Source organism: Hakea prostrata, chromosome 2 (assembly GCF_041222555.1).
Source record: "Hakea prostrata isolate BN-2017 chromosome 2, UWA_Hpros_2, whole genome shotgun sequence".
NCBI classification, from domain to species: domain Eukaryota; kingdom Viridiplantae; phylum Streptophyta; class Magnoliopsida; order Proteales; family Proteaceae; genus Hakea; species Hakea prostrata.
In genome coordinates this window covers 73788425-73809585 of record NC_142601.1, presented here as the reverse complement: position 1 = coordinate 73809585, position 21161 = coordinate 73788425, and the positions used below count along the sequence as shown (strand labels likewise).

General features: G+C 37.6%; 1 protein-coding gene across 1 annotated transcript; it reads right to left on the bottom strand.

The window, feature by feature from the left end:
* Positions 1–5743: 5743 nt before the first annotated feature.
* On the bottom strand, positions 5744–20745 carry LOC149026426 (mitogen-activated protein kinase homolog MMK1). Its single transcript, XM_089146706.1, has 6 exons — positions 20154–20745; positions 19902–20031; positions 17109–17246; positions 11996–12328; positions 9948–10128; positions 5744–7250 (listed from the first exon to the last, which is right to left on the bottom strand). The coding sequence occupies exons 1-6, from the start codon at positions 20366–20368 to the stop codon at positions 7072–7074; spliced, it is 1176 nt and encodes a 391-aa protein (XP_089002832.1). The 5' UTR covers positions 20369–20745; the 3' UTR covers positions 5744–7071.
* Between the last annotated feature and the right edge of the window lie 416 nt (positions 20746–21161).

Sequence of the window (21161 nt, the reverse complement as noted above, 5' to 3'; positions counted from 1 at the left end):
GAGAAGAGAGAGGCGAAGATTAACATGTGAAGCTGGAAACGAGGACCAAGAGATGGGAGGGGAACAGAAATAAAGAAATATTAATAAAATAATTGGCGAAGGAAATCGGGATGTACATTAATTAATATAATAACCATATAGTTTTTCTCTTCGAATGGATTGGAAAGATTTCAGATTGGCAGATGTCCGTTGAATGGGGGACCTTCCCTGAAAAACGCCTAATTCTTATCATGAAAATATGCGAAGCTGTCATTTAGACTAATACATATTTCATTTTCGATCCTCTTCTTCTTCTTCCCTTTCTTTTTATAATTATCTTAATTCTTATCTGATTTGAAAGTTCAGAATTCACATTTCTATCGGTTCTCTCGGTCCAATGTTCTACACATGGTCAGAGTCAGAGGAATGAAGGAATTTATGGAATTTTCCATTCCATTCCATATTCCACCATATTTTGCTTTTAATATTGTTCTCTACTAATTTAAAACAACCCATATTTTATAAGATTCTTTTTTCTTTTCTATTATTTTGCCTTTCATTGAACCATGAATCAGGATATAGTTTTTCCTCAGGATATAGTTTTTCCTACATATATTTAAGTCAAGTCTCTGTATAGAGACAACTACTACCGTATAGCATATCTCTGGTTATGGTTCTGGAAGGATCGATTCTGTATAGCACAGTAGGTACACTGAAATTAATCTTTTTATTTTCAATTTTCTATAAACAGATGAGTTGGGTTTGTACATGCTGTTCACTGTATATATAGGGAAGGGAAGAACAAATGATTAGTATTTGAATTGTTCATTCCAGCTAAGACTCCTAAGAGTTTCTTGCAATGGAATGAAGCATTGACGTCAACACTCAATTGCCCTTGCCGTTGAGAGATTGATAGTTTTCTATGTGCTTTTCTAGGGTTTGAGATGGAGATTAATTCATGCATGGTATCTCCAGCCTCAGTTTTCCGTTTTTCCTTCTCGGAAGGAAAACTCAGACCTGTTGTCTATATCGTTTGTTTCAGAACAACCTCCGCGATCTTGGCATAATACTGGACAACAGGATAGTTTTTCGAGGGAATAATCTTGTATTGTATTGTATTCCTTCCTGAAGACCTGAAGAGATGGAAAAGATATGGCTCAACCATTACAATTTTTCCATGCTAAATTTCCTACCTTGTATCTTTTAAGAGTGAGGAATCCAGGGTTGGCTTTTCATGAGGACTTTGGAAGCTAGCTAGTCATGTTATTCTAGGTATTTCGTAGGGTTCTAGATCATTGCCAGCTATTCTGGTCAACCAAAATGAATTGGAGATGTTGGTTGAACAAGAGATGAGGCATTAGCTAGATGCCAAGATAGTTACCTGCTCCTTATGAACCGCGGTGGGTCTTGTCTAGGTTCTATAAACACTGGGGCCAGCCTGCCGTAACTCAGGCAAATGGGGCCAGCCATTCTTGCCTTGTTAAACTTCTACGTTCACAAGAAGAAAGTGGAGAAATGAAGGCACACTGCAAGTTCGATGCATCTTCTCACATTCACTCTCTAGTTGAAATTTAGGTCTTCTATTACAGGAACCGTGTGGAGATATCTCCATGCTTCCATGGGCTTGCCATGGAACAGTAATTCATTCCAGGCTGTATCTAGCGTGTGTTCATACTTTTCCTGATAAAAAACGTTAGAAAGTTCATATTGAACAATTCAAAATGCATGAAAACACCTTGCCTGCATATACCCAACCCTAAGAATACACCTGAAGTTACTTGAAAAATGGACGGGGAATCTAAATTAGCCTGAAAATTCATAACATCCGTCTTAAAAGTTTTCACAAGAAAAATCCAGAAATTTTTAAAAGGGTTGGCTTAGTTGGCAATGACCAACGCCTCTCTGAAGAATTCATGGGTAAGACTTTATGGTGGTATATGTAATAGCCCCCAACCTTTAAATTTCAAAGTTTTAAATCATAAAATAAAAATTTTATGCAAATTACACAAAATTAATATAAGAACATTAATATTTTATCATATTTCAAGGACTCAAGATAACCTTGTTATTCAAAGTGTAGAAGACTGAGGATTCCATGGATGATGATAATTAGGATATTAGATAAAGAACTAAGAAACCTAACAACATGAATTCACTACGAAATGTACTTAAATAAATAGTTTAAAACAGACCAAATGACCGAGTTTACTTGGTATGTCATTGATGGAGCCTCACTATTTTAACATATTTGGGGGGGACAAAATAGCATCACATTAGCAAGACTTAGGGTAAAAACAAAGCATGATTTAAGCATGAAGCAATTTAAATGAGCATATATCCTAGAAAATCAGAATTGAACATATCACTACTATCCATTGAGTGACACAAATTAATAATGTACCATCACTTAAAGATATACCAAATTAATAAAATTAGTGATGGATAACAAACAAATTAGATCGTAAGTTGGACTAACCATATATTTCATTACACTATTGAGCAACAAGAGAAGTAAACACTTTATGAAAGACTTAACAGTTTGTGTTTCCGCCCACAACATTGGACTACCTTATAGTATCCTTTTCTAAAGTCCATAAAAAACCCTACATGATCTTTAAGCCGTGTTCCAAAAAAATTACGATCCTTTTCTACTTCCAAGTTTTGTTTGAGGAGCCTGAAAACCTAAGTCTTGTATGGATACCCACTCGCAGTCCAGCGAATCTATCACTTCAACTTAAAACTGTTTTTTCATTCACTAGTCTTTTCTTTTCTTTTTTTCTGTTTTTGAATGAGAAGATGGCGAGCAATATTCTTGCTAGAAACACGATTAACCAATTTTATTATCGTAACATCACTCAATTGATAATGATCAACACCTCTTAATTAATTAGTATGGAGGTGTTGACTCTTATTGATGGTATATGTAATATCCTAATTGTAAGTGATGAAGTCTCACAACCATGCGACTATTAGATCGAATGACATGAGTAATTGATGCCATGGACAATTAGCATCAGTAGTGGCCTAAGGAAGGAGACTATGTTTCATGTACAAGCACGCTGTACAAGTGATCGAAAGAGTAGGCCAAGACACTAGCTGGGGCTGGCTTATTTTAATTATAAACAAGCATGCATTGAAATTTAGGAGGTAGAAAAAGCTTTTAAGAAGAAATTAAAGGCCGGGAATGTAATAATCCTCCGAGTCCGTGGAAGCGGCTCTTCCCACGTGCACTCGCAACCCCAGCACATCCTTCGAGGTATCGGTGACTGTGCTGTGTGAAGACGACGTTTATAAACTACCACACTTCACATATGTATATATGATCGGATCGAATCGGATCGGATCGGATCGGGTGAGATGAGAAACCGCCGATCGAGCTGAGCTGCTTCCCCACCACCACCACCACCTCTGTTATTTCCTGCATTTCTCAATTCTCAGATGAAGGGATTCCCACGCAATCGCTCGTCATTAGACTAATGAGTCTCTCTCTCTCTCTGGCCTAAGTTGTCCCATAATATATATATATATATAGCCACCTTGAATTGCTGGTCAAACACGGAGACGAGATTAACGCTACGGTACCCACACCCCACATGTGTGTTTTTATATATATTATTAATCAGCGTTGCTGCATGAGGTGAGAGTTTAATGACTCTCTGAACGCCCACTGATCTGGAGCTAGCTAGAATTGAATGTTTCCGTCACCTTTACGAACACTACACTACAAACATTAAATGATACAACTGAACTTAAATGCGTAATCGCAAGCGAAGGCGGATCATCAGTTAACAACACATCATCATGATTCGCATGCATTCTCTCTTCTTCTTCCATCTCTTTTATTATATATCCTGCTTTTAATGTTGTTTCTTGGGTACTCAGCCTTCACTTCATTTGTACCATTAACAACCAACACCATCTTATACGTCTACGTCTACGGTATCTCAATGTGGCATGCATCTTATTTTATTAAAACAAACACCACAAAATAGATAATCGAAAAATAAACAAAAACAAAAGCACACAGAGATTTAATATAATTCACACACTAATGTGGTATACTATGCTCACGGGCGAAGAAGAAGAGTTTTTTCACTATGTAGAAGAAGATCTCATAACCAATCGCCAAAAACAACTTTACAAGAACTCTCACCAAAACCCTAATCGAAAATTCAAAATATCTCAATAATGTGGTATATGAACACAAGATACATATATATAGACTTTAGTTGGGTAACGAGTCAGGTTGTACTGTACCGCAAGAGTCGCAAGAACTTTGCTTCCACCATAGATCTCCGCGAATGGGTCATTTGAGTCTCCTACCAAAATATATCAGTGCAGATGTATCTTCCAAATCGGACACAAAAATTCAAGTCAAAACATAACAAATCTTGGTGTCGTGACTCTTTTTGACTTTGCTACAATAGCGTGCATTTGCAACTGGCGCCCCTATATAGTCGACTACGCCTAACTACTCCATTTATAGGACGGTAGCTAGTATCATCTCTTGGATGAAACGCTTATTAACCATTTTGATTCAGACAAATTCACTCAAGTTGATCGTTCGAACAACTTTACCTGATCATTGGCTTAAGATTCGTCCCAAGTATTTTATCCAGAGTGAAGATTGGGGAAAATAATAAAATCCTACGTACGTACAGAGGTGAATCAAGCGGGTTGACCTTCAATAATTGCACTGACCTGTTGGGGTTCAAATCAATTCTGGTCTCAACCACCTATTTTGGTGTTTTTTTTTTTTTTCTACTTGTTGAACTACATCGCTGAAGCAAGAAAAAAACACAGTGGTCGAAATTTACTTTACATTTTGGCCATAGGCAGCTCAGTGCAGCATTGAAGCCAAACCCTAATCAAGCATCCATAATTCACTGCATAAAAGTTAAAACATAGAAAGTGCTGAATGACCACCCTACCCTCCATGTTGAACGTTCCGCATTCTCCCTGTATTTAATCAACCACATCACCAAATTCTCGAATTAATTTAATTCTTAATTAAACCCTAGATTTTAGACTTCACAAATAAAAAAGAGATAATTTCCTACACGGTTGAGTGTTTCCTGAATGTTCTCACCCAAAAGAGACTATAAAAGAAGTCACAAAATTGAGTGAGACTATCAACAACCAAACAAACCCACCAGCCTGATCAAAGATGAGCTAAGATATGGAAGACCAGTTGTTGATTAGAGAACGGTTGGATCGACCTGTGGCCGATAATTTATAAACAAAAACTCGAAAACGGCGGTCTCGGACTCTCGAAGAAGGAAAAATATACAGGAAAAAAAAATGTAAAAGATTAGATGAACGAGTGGGACAAGAGGAGTTTTTGAGCCGGTCGAGGGAACACCTCCTTCTCCGCCTACGTTTCTGTGCTCTCTCTCGAAGGTAGCGTTTCTTACTGGCAGTGGCAGAGCAACGATTGTATTGGGATGTACAAGCAGCTTCTTTTTCTTTTTTTTCCCGGTCAGATATACATATACTTGGGATGTACAAGCTATTATTCAGCTCGTAAGACCAGCTTTGTATTTTTTATTTTATTTTTTTTGGTAGAAAACCAGCTTTGTATTCAGTGTTCCCCGCACCGAAAGAAACAATCAGGGTGAACTTCGAGTCGTGATTTTGTTGTTCATTTCACTTCTTTTCACTACGTATAAGGTATTTAATAAAATTTACTTTTAAAAATAAAAATGAAAAATATATTAACCCATTATGTTCCATTTTATTAATGTTCACTATTAAATATATGATGAAAAGATATAAATGAAACATAATCCTCTAATCGTGGATAGAAGATCCGAACTCCAAACTTCACTTCTAGGTCTGCCAACAGGAAAGCAGTCTGGCCCATCTTTGGCTCAGAGCCTCAGCTGAGCATCTCACACCGTAACGCTTGTGCCATAGCCCGTGTAAAGCCCGTGTAAAACCTTGAAGTCACGGCAACGTCTAGGCTCATCAGCTTGTAGCACTGGGCTGCGTTTTCTTCAGGTATTATTCACGAACAATATGTTACACGGGGTAGAGTAGAATGGCCCCTTTGCGAAATATGATCTACTTCAAATTGAAAACTCACTCGGCCGAGTTGGTCTTTATGAGCTTATCAAATTGACACGTCATCAGATGCTTCGGATAAGTATGTTTGCCTGAGACGGAACGCTTATCCAAAGGTGAATTTATACCGGAGTCAACCAACCAAACAAAAAGTTCTCACGTCACGCACCTTCAAACAGGAATCAGGGTGGAGTATGGATCGGTAAAGGGCAAGAGCAGAATTATGGCAAGGTCATTGAGTCAGATCTGCAGAATTGGTACAACGAATAAGAGAAGTTTTCGTACCGATTCGTCATTTGTGGTTGGAGGTTGGAACTTGGAATGAGAAAGTATCTCTCACCTTCGGTGCAGGGGTTAGAATGCCGCGAGATTCATCCTGCCTCCAGAATCGCACCAAACAACCATGAAAACATGGAATCCCTTCACTGAAAATAGAAGAGAAATTCGATCCCACAAATAATCTATAATATCAAACCATTAGAGACAAAATCACATCGACACCAGAAGAAGAAACATCATGGGTGATCATCTAGTCCAATTATCAAAGCGCCACCTATCCAAGTGAGGAACGACAACACAAGAAACCTGGGTATTTCCAAGTGTTCTATCGAACAGGCTACACGTCTTTGCCTTGAGTGGCAAACATTAATCATCAAGCATTAGTTACATCCTAGCCAAATGTTCTTTTTTACTTTCAATCACCCAGACCCCCATTCGAATCTCATCTGTGAAAACCCACGACACCTAGCAGTCCCTCTAACTTGAATTTCTACGGTGGTGACAAAGCATCAAAGTCTGTCAACATTAAGGCGTTCCCAATTGTAACAATACGATGCATGCGCCTACACCCCACCCCCACCCCCCACACAGACATTGCAATTATATGAATCCTCAAAGTTTGCCCATCATAAGACCATAATTCCAGGGCAAACTAAGATGTGAATCACATATTTACATCCAAGAAATCAATTGCACAACATACAAGCAGAGCTAGGACCAAATGGAGGAGCACTGAGAGGACATCATTACTCATGGATGTTGCTGGAACTCGGGGTTATATGCTAAAGCCTCCCTGTAGATAAACTCCTTCATCTGTTCCTCTGTGAGTGTAGGCTGTTCAAAATCGAAGTTGAAAGGAGTTGAACAGACGGGTTCATCACTGATGTCATGAAGTGACGCTAAGTAAGGATGTGCAAGTGCATCCTCAACTGCAATAAAACAAATAGAATAAACGACCAATGTTCTGAAACTCCAACTTCTAAAGTTAAAAATAAATAAATAAAATTCCAGCTTATTTAGAATGCTCTGTGGATTCACGGGGATGGAGATGTATCACTCTACAGGTCAAGGTGGAATCTCTTAATCAGTTCTCTCTTTAAAATTCTGCAGTGGTCTCTGTGGTTTCAGAAACAACTCACATTCTACATAGCAGCATAAGACAAAGTCAAAGAGTTTTCTTTTCCAATTCAAGATTTCATTTCTGCATCCCTAAACATGGTTTGTCAATTCAAGATTTCATTTCTGCATCCCTAAACATGGTTTTTCAATTCGAGATTTCATTCAACAGTTCTTTCCTTTGATGCAAAAAAACAGTGACCACCTTAGACCCTAGGAATCGTCTCGGTGTTACCTGCGGCTTGTGACAACATTTGCATCAGATTTATGACATGCCAAAAGTTTACATGATTTATGTTTATTGATCTCTTTATTGATGAATATACTAATTGCTCAGGTTATTTTCTATATTCTTTTTTGTTATAAGTAATTTTCCTAAACTAGGTCATTACTAGCATAATTATATATTATATTGAATTGAGAACTTCATTGTTACAAATAATCCCAACTGTACAATATTAACATCGCTATATTACAGATACTACAGTACTAAGATGCCTAGGCCTCCCTCCCAAAATCTTTGGTCATCTCATCACCTCAACAACTATAATCCTAAGCACGTGGCAACATGGACCAGTAATTTTCTTTGTTCAGTTCTTTCAATCTATATTCCCACAAGGTTTAACACAGATACACAGCCTTGGACCAACCCAAATGGATTCACAGACCAAGATGAACTGGGTCCGGTTTCAGTCATGGATATAGTAGAATATTAGGAGTTTATTTTATTTTGTTAATGATATATTATTCTTTCAATATTCGAAAGTAGGATACGTTTGCAAGAACTGGAGTTGGCTAGGAATCTTGGGAGAACATTTACTTGTTAAAGTTTGTTTCTTAGTCTACTAGGTTTCTTTTATTAGTCTTTTCTACTTTTAAATTAGCTTGTATTAGGAAGCAATTTCTGATTAAATAGAATGAACTTAGTTTATGGCTGAGAGTTTGTGTAGCTGGCAGGCTGCATGGCTGTGTGCAACCCCCCCCCCTCCCCAAAAAAAAAAAAACTCTATTTTTCTTCTTATGTGCTCTTCCTTTGCCCTTGTCCCTATTAGTCTACTTTTCTCTCTCTCAAGCCACCACTCCTTGGTCTGCATTAAGTTCCTTTCTTGCAAAGGGATTCAATTAAAACTCTAAAATAGATCCCCACATCTAGGACAAAGAACCAGGGAGCAATCTTTTAAGTAATTTCAGCATTACAGACCTAGGACCAGTGACAAAAGGAAAGGCTGCCATAAAATTCCACAAGATGGCGAGCTCAATTGATCGTCTCTGGAGACCCAAACAGTACCATTTTGAAGATGTCTAATTCAGCAAGGGCCCTCAGTCAACAATATTAACAGTGTAATCAATGTTTAAAAACTATTCAGCTGCAGTTATTTCTCTTTGGTTAATAGTAGTAAAACGGAACTGTATCATTTACCAGGCATCCAACCACCTGGCTGAACTCGTCTTCCGGCATTTGATTAACATGTTATGCACATACCCAATACCAAAAAGGATAAAAAAAATTATAAAAAATTAAAATAAAAAAAAAAATGTGTATTCACGAAAATAATATTAAAAAATTAACTTCACGGATAAAATAATAAAATTACAATTATGAAGCGATAAGAGTAAAGTATTCAAAATTAAGGCCTAAATTGTAAACATACATAAGAAAATAAAATTAACTTCATGCAAAAAATAATCATATTACAATTATGAGGCGATAAGAATAAAGTATTAAAAATTAAGGCCTAAATTGTAAACATACATAAGAAAATGAAATTAATGGTAGAAAACCCAAAGTAACTCCTAATTTTAGAATTAACATCTGGAAATTTCAAAATTCAATAATTAGCCCAAAATTATAGAATGTCCATTGGCAAGCAAATAAAAATTATGTAACTGGAATAGCATACTAAACTACTATTTGTGCAAATTAAGGCGAGACCATGTTTTAATAGAAGAATAGCACGAACTAATAACCACAAAGATTAAATTTCAAACTAACCAACAACCAAAATCATAAGAAACTAAACAGCATTATTTTCTTTTTGTTTCTTTTCTTCTTGAATCTCACAGCCCAAGAATGCATTGCAGGAAACAGTTCCATAAAACTTTGTATGAAATGGAGTATGTGAGTTGCATTTCAAAGTCAACAAAAAAAGAAAAGAGAGGGAGACAAAGAAGGGAAGAGAATACAAAAAAGTTTGAACTCATTCAATGGAAAATAAATAGAAAGAACATTCCATGTAAGTCATGATAAAGGATCTTGGTGTTGCTAGATCTTTTTCCTAACAAACCTATTAAGTAACATATAAGAAACAAAATAACAAAATATTTAATTCCTATTTGTCAATAAAAGAATTTCAATTTGCTAGATCATTATCTTGACAGACCTATCTGATGAATATTAAAGAGAGGGAGGGAGGGGGTCAAAACTTTCGAATGCATATTTTGGTTCGGTTTCCTTCGTATACAGAGGCAACACAAAGCAATACCAAGAAGTGATATAAGGAAAAACACACCTGTGATCCTCTGTCTAGGATCAAATGTCAACATCTTCTCAACAAGATCAATGGCAGCAGGGTGAACCTGTGGAAACTTTTCATGGAATGACTGCCGAATATGACGAGGAAGTTGCCGAATGTATCTCCTTGCATTTTCATTCACAAACCCAAGATCAACCTCAGTTGGGGTTCCAATTAGCTGCAGCAACATGCAACACTAGCTAATCATACTGACAACGGGTAAAAGCAGACAACGTATGTTAACCACACAGCCAATAATTTATAATCATGAAACAAGAATTTCACAATACAGTGATAAATGTCAGCAAATCAAAATATACCTGACACAGGAAACTGTGGCCTTCTGTGAATTCATTACTTGGTGTATTAACAATTGAAACAGTTCTACAGCAAGAAACACATGGGTTTGATGATTAAGAGCAGCAGCATATGCAAAAATTGACCATCTTCAATGCCCAATATCTTCTGAAAGTGTGACTTATACCAGTTTACAGCCCAAATAGTTTCTTTTTATCTTCTTTTTTTTGTTTTATTTTAATGTTTAGGTGATGGGCCTTAATGTCAGGAGTGTGCATCAAGTTCTATTTATCCAGTTCAGTGATTCAGTCCTTAATTATGATAAAAGCCTCAAACACAATTATATGGCAAAACACAATCACATGGATATGTGCCTCACTATGCAAAATTGTCCCCACCAATGTTTTTTTTACTTTTTAACTGTACAAAATCCATTCAACATAGAATGGTAGACATGGATTTGTACCTTACTACTCAGAATCGCAAGAAAGACTAGCTTATTTTCACTACAATAAGGTGGTGGAGCTTAAAAGAAGATACTTGAAACTATTTACTATTACAGTGGTCAAACAAGGAAAATGGGACTTGATGGGCACATTTTTAGGATGTGGAATGAGATGACTATTTGAGTTAAGAAGGTCGCTAAAGATGTCCTAAAAGGATACAAAAGATAAAGTCATTCACCTAAAGTGGCTTGATGTGCGGGATGATTAAGTTCAAGCAGCCATTAAGACAAGAAGTCCAGTTTTAAGACATCGCAAAGGAGTATGAATGCAGAGGATAGTGGATACACAACCATGTAAATTGCCCAGAATGAAGCTAAGAAGATTGTGGGTAGAGCAAGGACAAAGAAATACACAGACTTTTAATCAGAGCACAAAAAAGGGGGAAAGGTTACCTATGGCTATAAGATACCAAAACTGAGGCAAGGAAGAGTAAAGATCTTGACCATGTTAGATGTATAGAAGTATTAATTTGAAGATGGGCGAAGGACGAATGCGGTGCCAAAGGCTTCCGCACTAGCACAGTGTAGACATTAAGAAGAGATGGGAATGTTCTGCAGCCTATTAAATGAAGACACATTGAATGATAGTGTTCCAAAAGTCTGCATTATCCATTAAGATGCCGTATCACAGATATATACGAAACATTAGTCTCTGAAATAAAAGAAACTTTAGGACAATGAAAGTAGGTAAAGCACAAGACACAAATGAGAACCAATAGAAGTGTGGAGTGCATAGGAAGCTGTGGTTTATCTTGGTTAACCAAGCTATTTAATGGAGAAGAAGCATCCTGGTCCCAAAAAAAGTGACATTCCGAACTGCAATAACAATAAAGAATAAAGACCTAAAGCAAATGAGTAATGAAATGAAATTACAGGAGATGGTTATTGAAACCACTTGACACAAGAAGTTACTATTACAAGGAACCAATTTGTTTCTATGCTGTTTTTTTATGCCAGGAAGATTCATCACAAAAGGTATTTTTACTTGGGAGACTAAAGGAATGATTTAGAGATAGGAAGAAGGATCTTCACATGGTCATTATTGATCATGAAAAAGCTCATGACACGGTACAAAGAGAGTTGATTAGGCAAGTACTGAAGAAGAGAAGTGTTTCAGGGACCATAATGCTCAACTGCACCTTTTTATTTCCTTCCTTGAACAGTTTACATATATAGTTAAAAATTTGAAAATAATAATGATAGGTGGAAATAAAATAAAAAAGAGAAGAGAGGATGGATTAACCTCCATTAATAGACGCAGCTGGTGCACATGATCTCTGCCAGGGAATAAAGGCTTCCTGTCCATCAACTCCATGAAGATGCAGCCCACAGACCATACATCAATTGCAGCAGTATATTCCGTAGAGTTTAGCAACAGCTCCGGTGCCCGATACCATCTTGTAACAACATATTCTGTCATGAAATCAGTTTCTGAGGTTACACGAGCGAGCCCAAAATCACATATCTTCAAGTCACAGTTAGCATTCAAGAGAAGGTTGCTAGGCTTCAAGTCCCTGTGCAGAACATTGGCGGAATGTATGTACTTCAGTCCACGGAGGATCTGATACAAGAAATACTGCAAGAAGAGGGGGGGGGAAACCAGGGTGTAGTTATTTTCATGTAAAATTGGCGAATTAGTGAAGAAAAAGACAGAAAATAACAATTAAAAAAAAAGAGCACTCTGAATCAATGTAAACCATTGGATTTCTGCTTATTTTTCTAAAAATAAGCCTACCTTTGGGTTGCCTAGGTCATGGGCCCCTGATCCATCAATCCAAGTGATAATGGACCTCATCTAGGGGTTCAAAAGCTGCCTACAAAAATAGATGAAACTAAGTCATTTTAAGCCTTTTATTTTTCAACCGAACCAGAGTTCTATTTGTTTTAAGTTTGGGTCCATTTGAGGTAAGGTTAAAGGTCTTTTAGTATTTATTAGTAAGCAATTAGGAGGGTGCGGATGAAAAATGAATAAAAGAGAAGCAACCAACCAAGCTGCTGCAGGAGCTTCCTGCAATTGAAAACCCTAGTAATCCTAGTCAAACCTTGATCTCCGCTGTGATTCTCTCTGCAATAGTTTTATTCATCAAAACTATCTTTTTACAAGCATAGACTGGCTATTTATAGCCTTTATCACTGACTCCTATTAGGCATTAACATCAAAAACAGAATTTAAACAGGACTTCTAATATAAATTGGGCTGCTATTCTAAATAGGATTTCTACTTATTTCAACCTAGGCTGACTCAAACTACCAATTAACAAACAGAGTTAGACTCCTAACAAACTCCTGAATATAACTACATCCACTTGGGCTAGAGTAGAACCACCCAAAATTACCAAAATACCCCTTCTGTCGAATCATGTTTCTATGCTGCTGGGCAGCAAACCTAGGCCTTCTTTTCAGGCCTTGGGATCTTCTTGGGGTGGGTGTGGGCACCTACATCACAAACATCTATGAATAAATCACTTCATGCAAGCACCCCTCAGTTATAAGCAAACCACGCAACCAGAGAAGCAAAGAAAAATAATGCAACCATGACTCCTATAGGCTACAAGGAAAACACAAGCTGAATTTCAGCAAAAACTCAGCTTTGAAGGATTTGAGTTTTTATCATCCAAGGACATTCAGGGAACTTTATAGGATGGACAAGATAGGCTTGTTTTCCTAGGATTAAGTCTTGGATTGGGTTCTTGATGTGGATTTTTATTTTCTGCAGCCTGCAGCCAATGGTCCAGATTTCACCACATTTACAAGAAATGATCCAACGGTCAACTTTAAGCCCATATCTATTTGCACTGGTAATGGATGAATTAACCAAAGACATTCAAGATGAGGTCCCCTGGTGTATGCTTTTTGCGGATGATATTGTGTTGATTGATGAGACCCAAGTGGGGATTAATACCAAATTAGAATCATGGATAGTAGCTTTGGAATCAAAAGGCTTTAAACTTAGTAGATCGAAGACAGAATATCTAGTTTGTAACTTTAGTCATGATCGGGCAGATGATGAAGTGATGATACTTGACGATAAAGAGATTCCTCAGAGTGATTGTTTTAGGTACCTAGGTTCAAACATAAGTAAAAGAGGTGATTTAGAAGATGAGGTTTCCCAAAGAATTAAAATAGGGTGGATGAAGTGGAGAGGTGCATCCGGGTCTTATGTGATCGGCGTATTCCATTAAAGCTAAAGGAAAATTTATAGGACCGTGTTCGACCAGCTATGATGTACGGGCGAGTGTTGGGCCGTTAAAAGAATCATATAGATAAACTCGGGTAGCAAAAATGAGGATGCTAAGATGGATGAGTGGCAAAACTAGGATGGATAAGATAAGAAACGATCATATTAGAGTTGGCCGGGAGTTGCTCCCATAAGTGATAAGCAGAGAAAGTCGTTTGAGGTGGCACGGCCACGCTCAACGGAGACCTATAAATGCCCTGCTCGGAGAAGTGATATAATCCATATTGAAGGAACTAGAAGAGCTAGGGGTGACCTAAGATAACCTTAGGAGAAGTGGTGAGAAAGGATATGTATAGCTTAGGCCTTGATCTAGCATGGCCTTGAACAAACCGATTGGAGGGCAAGACCACCCCATTTAGTTGGGAAAAGGCTTATTGTTGTTGTTGTTGTTGTTGTTGATCCAACGGTGTTAAATCAAATACCAAGGGTACAAATTTAAACATGATATTTTATTTTTACATTTGAGGATTTAATATTTTCCAAATTGACAAAATAAAACCCCTGGCTCAACCCAATCCCAAACAAGTCAGGATCAGCTCCCCGTCGGGGGAGCACAGAGTGCTCCACGACGGCTTCCCAACCACAAAAGCCAATGGGTCCCACTGGTGAAAAAACACATTTTGAAAAAAAAAAATTATTTTTTCACCTGTGGGACCCACTGGTTTTTGTGGTTGGGAAGCCGTCGGGAGCACTCTGTGCTTCCCCGACAGGGAGATGTCCCGATTCATCCCAAACCCCCTTCTCACTACTACAAGATCCCGGTGACTTTGCTACCGGTAACCGTCGCTTGGGCCAGGGTCCTAGATACAGTTTTTGGCATTGTCTTCTTCATCTTCAGCGATAGTGGTGAGAACGGAAGAAGCCCTAAAGTGAATGGAGTTGGCACCGAAGAAGTGTTAAGAGTGAATGGAGTTGGCACCCTTGAAGAACACTTCTTCGGTGGATTTAGGTGAGAGAGAGCAAGTCCTCTAAACCTGCATCTTTGAGCCTTGGTGCTTGAATCTTCAGCAGATCTTCCCCATTGCCTCCATCTATAACCCAAGCCTCTTTTTACCCGTAACAAAATCTCTTTATTAAATTTTAGATCTAGAAATCAAAATCCAAGCCTCTTTTTACCAGCTCTATGCAATTGGTCGTTCGTTCTTCTCTTCACAAAGTCCCACCAGAATTAGGTGATGCAACAAAATCTGCATCATCATCACAATGGTGCGGAGACACACCACATAGCATTGTATCAAAGAGTTTCCGGCAAAATGCACCACCGGAAAATGCATACCGTAACCTGAAATTTTCACCACCAGAATGGTGGAGAACTATAATCTTCATTTGGCTATTTGGTTCACGACATGGAATGAGGCAAAATAGGGGTTTGGGATCGGGCAAAGCCAGGGGTTTTATTTTGTAATGTAAAACATTAAATCCTCGAATGTAAAAATAGAAAATCGTATTTGTACCCCCGATATTTGATTTAACACCGTTAGATCGTTTCTTATACACGTGGCAAGATCTCAACTATTGGCTGGAGGCTGTTTAGCAAATAAAAATCCGGCCTAGATTGAAAAGATTAGATAAGAGGCCAGCTTTCAGGATCTCAACTCAAGAAGGGTTTAGGGTTTAAAGATGTTGGGGCAGTTGATTGGGAAGAACATAGGTTATGGTGGTTGGATAACTCCGGAGAAATTTAGAGAAGATGGATGTGGCAGGCTCTTAAGCTACGGAATAAGAAGTCACTGGAATGCAGTGAAACTTGGAGAGAACTAAGGTAGTAATGATATATGAGGACGATCCATGAAGTTTAGGATGGCTCTATTCTATTGGCTAGATTGGTGTGGATCTAAGTTGGAAATATGGATTTTTTTGGGAGGGGAAAAAAAAGAACTTTAAGATTAGAGAATTTAGAAGATTAGGAAAAGAAGATTTGGGGTTTGGAGATAATTCAACTTACTTCTTTTGAAGATATTCATGAACATTAAGGTGAATGAGAAAAGATATTCTTGGAAGAAGAAAAGAGATGATAAGAAATCACATTAAAAAAAAAACCAAAACTCAATTCACCAATTCATTGCTCAACTGAGCAATTACATTCTTATTTATAGCTACAATGCCAACATAGTTTCAGACTCAAACTAGGGGTCAAAATTAGAAACTAACTCCGAAATAGACTCCTACACTCAAAAGGAAAGGCCAACCCAATCCTTTACCTATTAGTCAACCTAAACAAACTGGGAAGTTGAAATAATAAAGGAAATAACTCAAATATGATTCTAACTAAACTAAAGAAATAAATCCCGAATTTCTACTTTCTACCCATATTTTAGGCTCATCCAATTGGCCATTTACAAAGTAAACCATATGAATCATAGGCCAAATACATGTATGACCCAATCCTTGACTATTCGTGAAGCCCAAATTGGTGATGATTCTGCATCATTTATACATAGGTTGGGCCATCACATGGGTTTACTTTGTAGTAGGCCTCTGTTACAGGCCTAGAAAATGGATATTTAGGTTAAGTACAGGGTTAGTTCTTTATTTATGTTTTAATTAGTTTTAGTTTGGTTCAACTGAATGGGTTAAGCCAATGGTTCAATTAAGTAAGCATGTAACTAGCAAATAAATAATTACCAAACTGTAATTCGGACTTTTTCGAGACTGTTTTAGTTTCCTAGTTACTTTCATTTACCTAATAGGTCAGGATTGGGTTACGCCTTTCCTTTTCAGTATAAAGTCTATTTTGAGCAATTTAAGTAAGCATGTAACTAGCAAATAAATAATAACCAAACTATAAGTAGGACTTCCTTGAGTCTACTTCAGTTTCCTGGTTACTTTAATTACCTGATAGACCAGGATTGGGTTAGGCCTTCCCTTTTTAGTATATAAGCCTTTTATATAAGAATAAGGACCACCGGACCTCATGGTCTGGCTTCTTTTTTTTTAATTATTATTATTATATTAAAGATCATCCGACCTGAATAATTTAAGCAACCTCAGAGTGCAAATTTTCAGGATTGATGTTGCCAGGAACACAACATAGGGAACACATGCCAACGTGAAGTCTCCAACAGTGTGACAGAGGTTGACTATTAAATATATCACCATGATAATTTGATCTTCTTACTTGACAATGCTCCTCAGACAATGCTTGATTGGAACGAATTATCTGATGCAGGTCAGTGTCCATCAGTTCATACGCAATATAAACATCATTGAAGTTCTCTCTTTGAGGTGGTGGTATTATATCCCTGATTGCTACAACCTGTATTTTAAGTCAAACCAAATCTCAGTCAAAGATAATTAGGTCTCAACTTTCTTTTTAACAAACTGCATGCCAAACCATGAATATAATTGCTTACAGCTATAGAAAGCAGCAATCACAGAGTCTAAAAATGTTTGAAAATAACTAACAGCAGTTGTCATAAATAACAAACACATAAAGACAGAAACTGTCAGTGACAAGCCAGTAAGAGCTGTCAGAGCCAGAATAAATAAACCAACTTCTACGGTGAAGTATGACATTCCTTTTCCAAGTAGTAGCTACTTTAAGTCTTTAACTGTCTTATTTTTTCTGGTATTATTTTGAATTGCCAAATGTATGTATCAACATTTGTTGTAAAGAGTGGTGAAGAATGCTCCCTTCCCCTTTTACGATGTGTAACTACCATAAGGACAAAAAGGAAAATTGTTTTATCCGTCAGAACACCGTGTCCGCTGATTTATCCTACAAACAAAAACCAGAAAAAGCATTTTTGCTTTTCTCCTTAAAATAAAAATAAATAAATAAAAGAAGAAGAATGTTGCCTGGTACCTCCCTGATGTATCCTCAATTGAATAAGTTGGCCCATATAAGTCGGCCCTCTTAAAAGATCTTGGAAGAAGTGGTCCTCATAAAGTTAAGCTGCAACATGGGATGCTAAGGTTAGGCTTAGAGTAAAAGAATAATGATGTGGTTAGGGGATCTAGTAATTAGGAATGGATCCCTACGGGTTGACAAGTAGTGAGAGACAAATAGGGATGATTTCTTGATAAGTTGAGATGGGGTGGTGACGTGGCAAAACCCTTGAGATGAAAAAGTTAGGTTGTTAGGGATGAGATGGGGTTGTAACTTGGATCATGTGTAGGGTTATAGGTGTAGCAGATGCTTGGACTGGTAAGTTAGGGGATACGAGTGTTCTTGAATTTAAAAATTCAAGAATTTGATCAAGAACTTGCTGGTTTTGAGGGTTAAGTGGCGGGGCTAGGGCCAGGGTTAGGGTTAGAGTTAGGGTTTGGGTCAAATGTCGGTGGGGCACTGGGGAACATGTGTATGAAGTGTGGTTGATTTATGATCGCTGGTTTCATTGGGGTTTATAGTTTATTGATACTTGGGGTTTGGGAGATCAATGGAGAGTCTCAGGTTCGAGAAAAGGGGAAGAAGGGGGACAGATGGGTGTGGGGAGGAGCTGGATCATCAACTAACCTGCTGTATAACCTGTTCTTCAGTGGGGGAAGCAGATTAACTAGGCTGAATTTACATACCCAGCACGGATCTTGGACTTGAACCACCAGGAACCTTAAAAACCACCTTGGATTTTAAGCACCAAGGATCCCAAGCCTCTTGGACCTCTCTATTTTTGAGACTTTCTATTATTGTAAAAGGCTTTGGCCATTCTATGACTAAGCTCTTTTTATTGCAATAGAAAAATAAGACTTACGGGAAATCAAATTTGCAAGCCATGACCCCATTGCCTATGGAGTAGCCCATGTTTAACAGTTTAGATAGCTACAAGTAACAGAATCAGCCCATCGCCCACACACTTCTTCTTCTATCCTCCTCATCATTTGATGTTATTCCTCCATCAGAACAGTTCTAGTGATTCAATTTGGTGTTCCCTACTATACTGCTCCTGGCACCAGTGAATCCACCACTGGTTTCCCTGGTGTGGCATTTACTTTTGCATTACAACTATTTCTGAATTTCATCCTAAACTCAGCTCTTACGCCTTAATGTTATAACTCTTATACTAACCAATAAATGCATCTTGACAAACAAACAAAGGTGGTGAACCCATTTACATAACAATTTAGTTCCACGAAAAATAAACTTTAATTTGGCTTCACTGATCTCCGGGGAGTGGTGCATGGTAAAGGATCACAAAGCCCATTTCTTAATACATAGATAGAAACCCATATGCCCAAACATCTCTTAACGCTCTGTATTCTGAATACTGTCAAAAATGAAATCCAAAATGCATACAGTTAAATCTGTAGAGACTTTAGAGCCAAGTTTTCGTCATTAAACAATTAGTTTTCCAGACTAATCGTGGAGTACTGCATAAATGAAGAGGCTCTCAGTTACATACATTCCTGAATCTCCAAAATTTCAACAATTCAGGTACAAGTATCATCATGCTTTAGGAACAGATGCTAGGCAGCCTAGGCAACACTCTATAATAGTTCTTTCTGGACTTAAATTATAAAACTAATCTTTCTAGAACACGCAGTTCTTTTGATATTATAATTTTGACGTATTAACTGATAAATACTTTAGATTTGATTTAATCAAAAATATACATATACTCTTCGATGTAGATTCTGTGCATCAAATACCAGCGGACTCAGAAAGCTTTCTTTCCTAATTTTTTAGATTCGAAGAAATTAGCAGAATAAACCCAGCCCACCCCAACCCCAATCTCCCCCCGGCCAAAAAGAAAGAGAAAGAGAAGAAGAAGAAAGTGGTGAAGCTCGTCGGATCTAGCCCATTCTTGATTCAACTTTTTTCGCAAATGATCCTTCAAACACAGCTCCCCGGAAACAAACTAAGGATGCAATAATCATAACCACAGTGCTTAGCCAGTAATAAACAGAAAAGACTATCTATATTCTTCAAAAACTCACACTATAGATGTAAAAGCACTGGTTATCACTCACTGACGTTTTCATGATCCATGTGGCGGAGGAGCTTTATCTCGCGAAGAGTCCTCTTAGCATCAATTTTGTTGTCGAACGCGTTGGCGATTTTCTTTATTGCTACTTGTTCGTTTGTCTCCGAATTCAAAGCTGAACTGTAGATATAATAAATACATAGATAAACATAATGCCCTATACATAGTAGCAGACAGCATCACTGAGAGTCAAGGGAGAAAAAATGGATCTTGAGAACATAAACAGATGGAGATGTGAATACCATACTATACCATAGGCTCCCTTTCCTATGGGCATGATTGGAGGTTTGTATTTCGCGGTGACCTCAAAAATGTTGCCAAATATGTTGTATTGTATAAAACGTCCACCATGACTCAGGGTCGCGGGGAGATTCTCGATTCCGGGTTGAATTAACCCAGCCTGAGGAGGCGGCGCCGCCTCCGCCATCACGGTATCCGCTGGCTGAACTGTGTCCATTGTCTCTTTAAAACCCTAGAAATGGAACCCAACCAATAAATAACGGTTATCCACCTCTAAGTAAAGTATCCCTACTCTCCCTACCGGCCGTAGCTATAATGTAATCGATAAGTTCGTCCGTTCTTTTGCTTTGCTTCTTTATTATTAGCTAGCTCGCTCGCTCTCTTTCTGAAAGAAGATTGATTGCAGTAGGATGTCGCAGAAAGAACCTGACCGTTACACTGATTTGCGTCGTTCCACCTTCCTCGGTATTCCAAAACTCTTCCGACGTTATTCCGTGGTTTTTCTCATCGTAATTGAAAACCCCTCAGTCCTCACCCCTGTAAGTAGAAAATGAAAAAACTTTTCGGGTTCCCACACTTTCGCCCCAGTGTTTTGCAATTTAGAAGGTGACGCGGCATTCAATATAGTGTAACTGTATATTATGTTGTAATTTGTAAATTAAAATAAAATAAATAAATATATGCATATTATCTACCTGGATATATACTTGCTCATCTGTATGAACAAATAAATGTTTTTTTACCAACAAAAATAAAATGACAGATTCTTCATCTCTTTTAAGTGGTAAACATTTTAAGGGAAAAAAAGTTAAATTTCCTTTTTTACGTTTTTACCGACAACTTATAGATTTTTTTTTTTTTTTTAGGTAGAAAGTTTTGGATTTGCTTTTCCCGATGCTTTTGGTTTCGTACCTACCAAAATAATCTTTAAGACGGTTCTACCATTTTGAAATTTTGATATCCTTTAAAAAATAAAATAAAATTTTAAATATAATACTTTCTTTTATTGA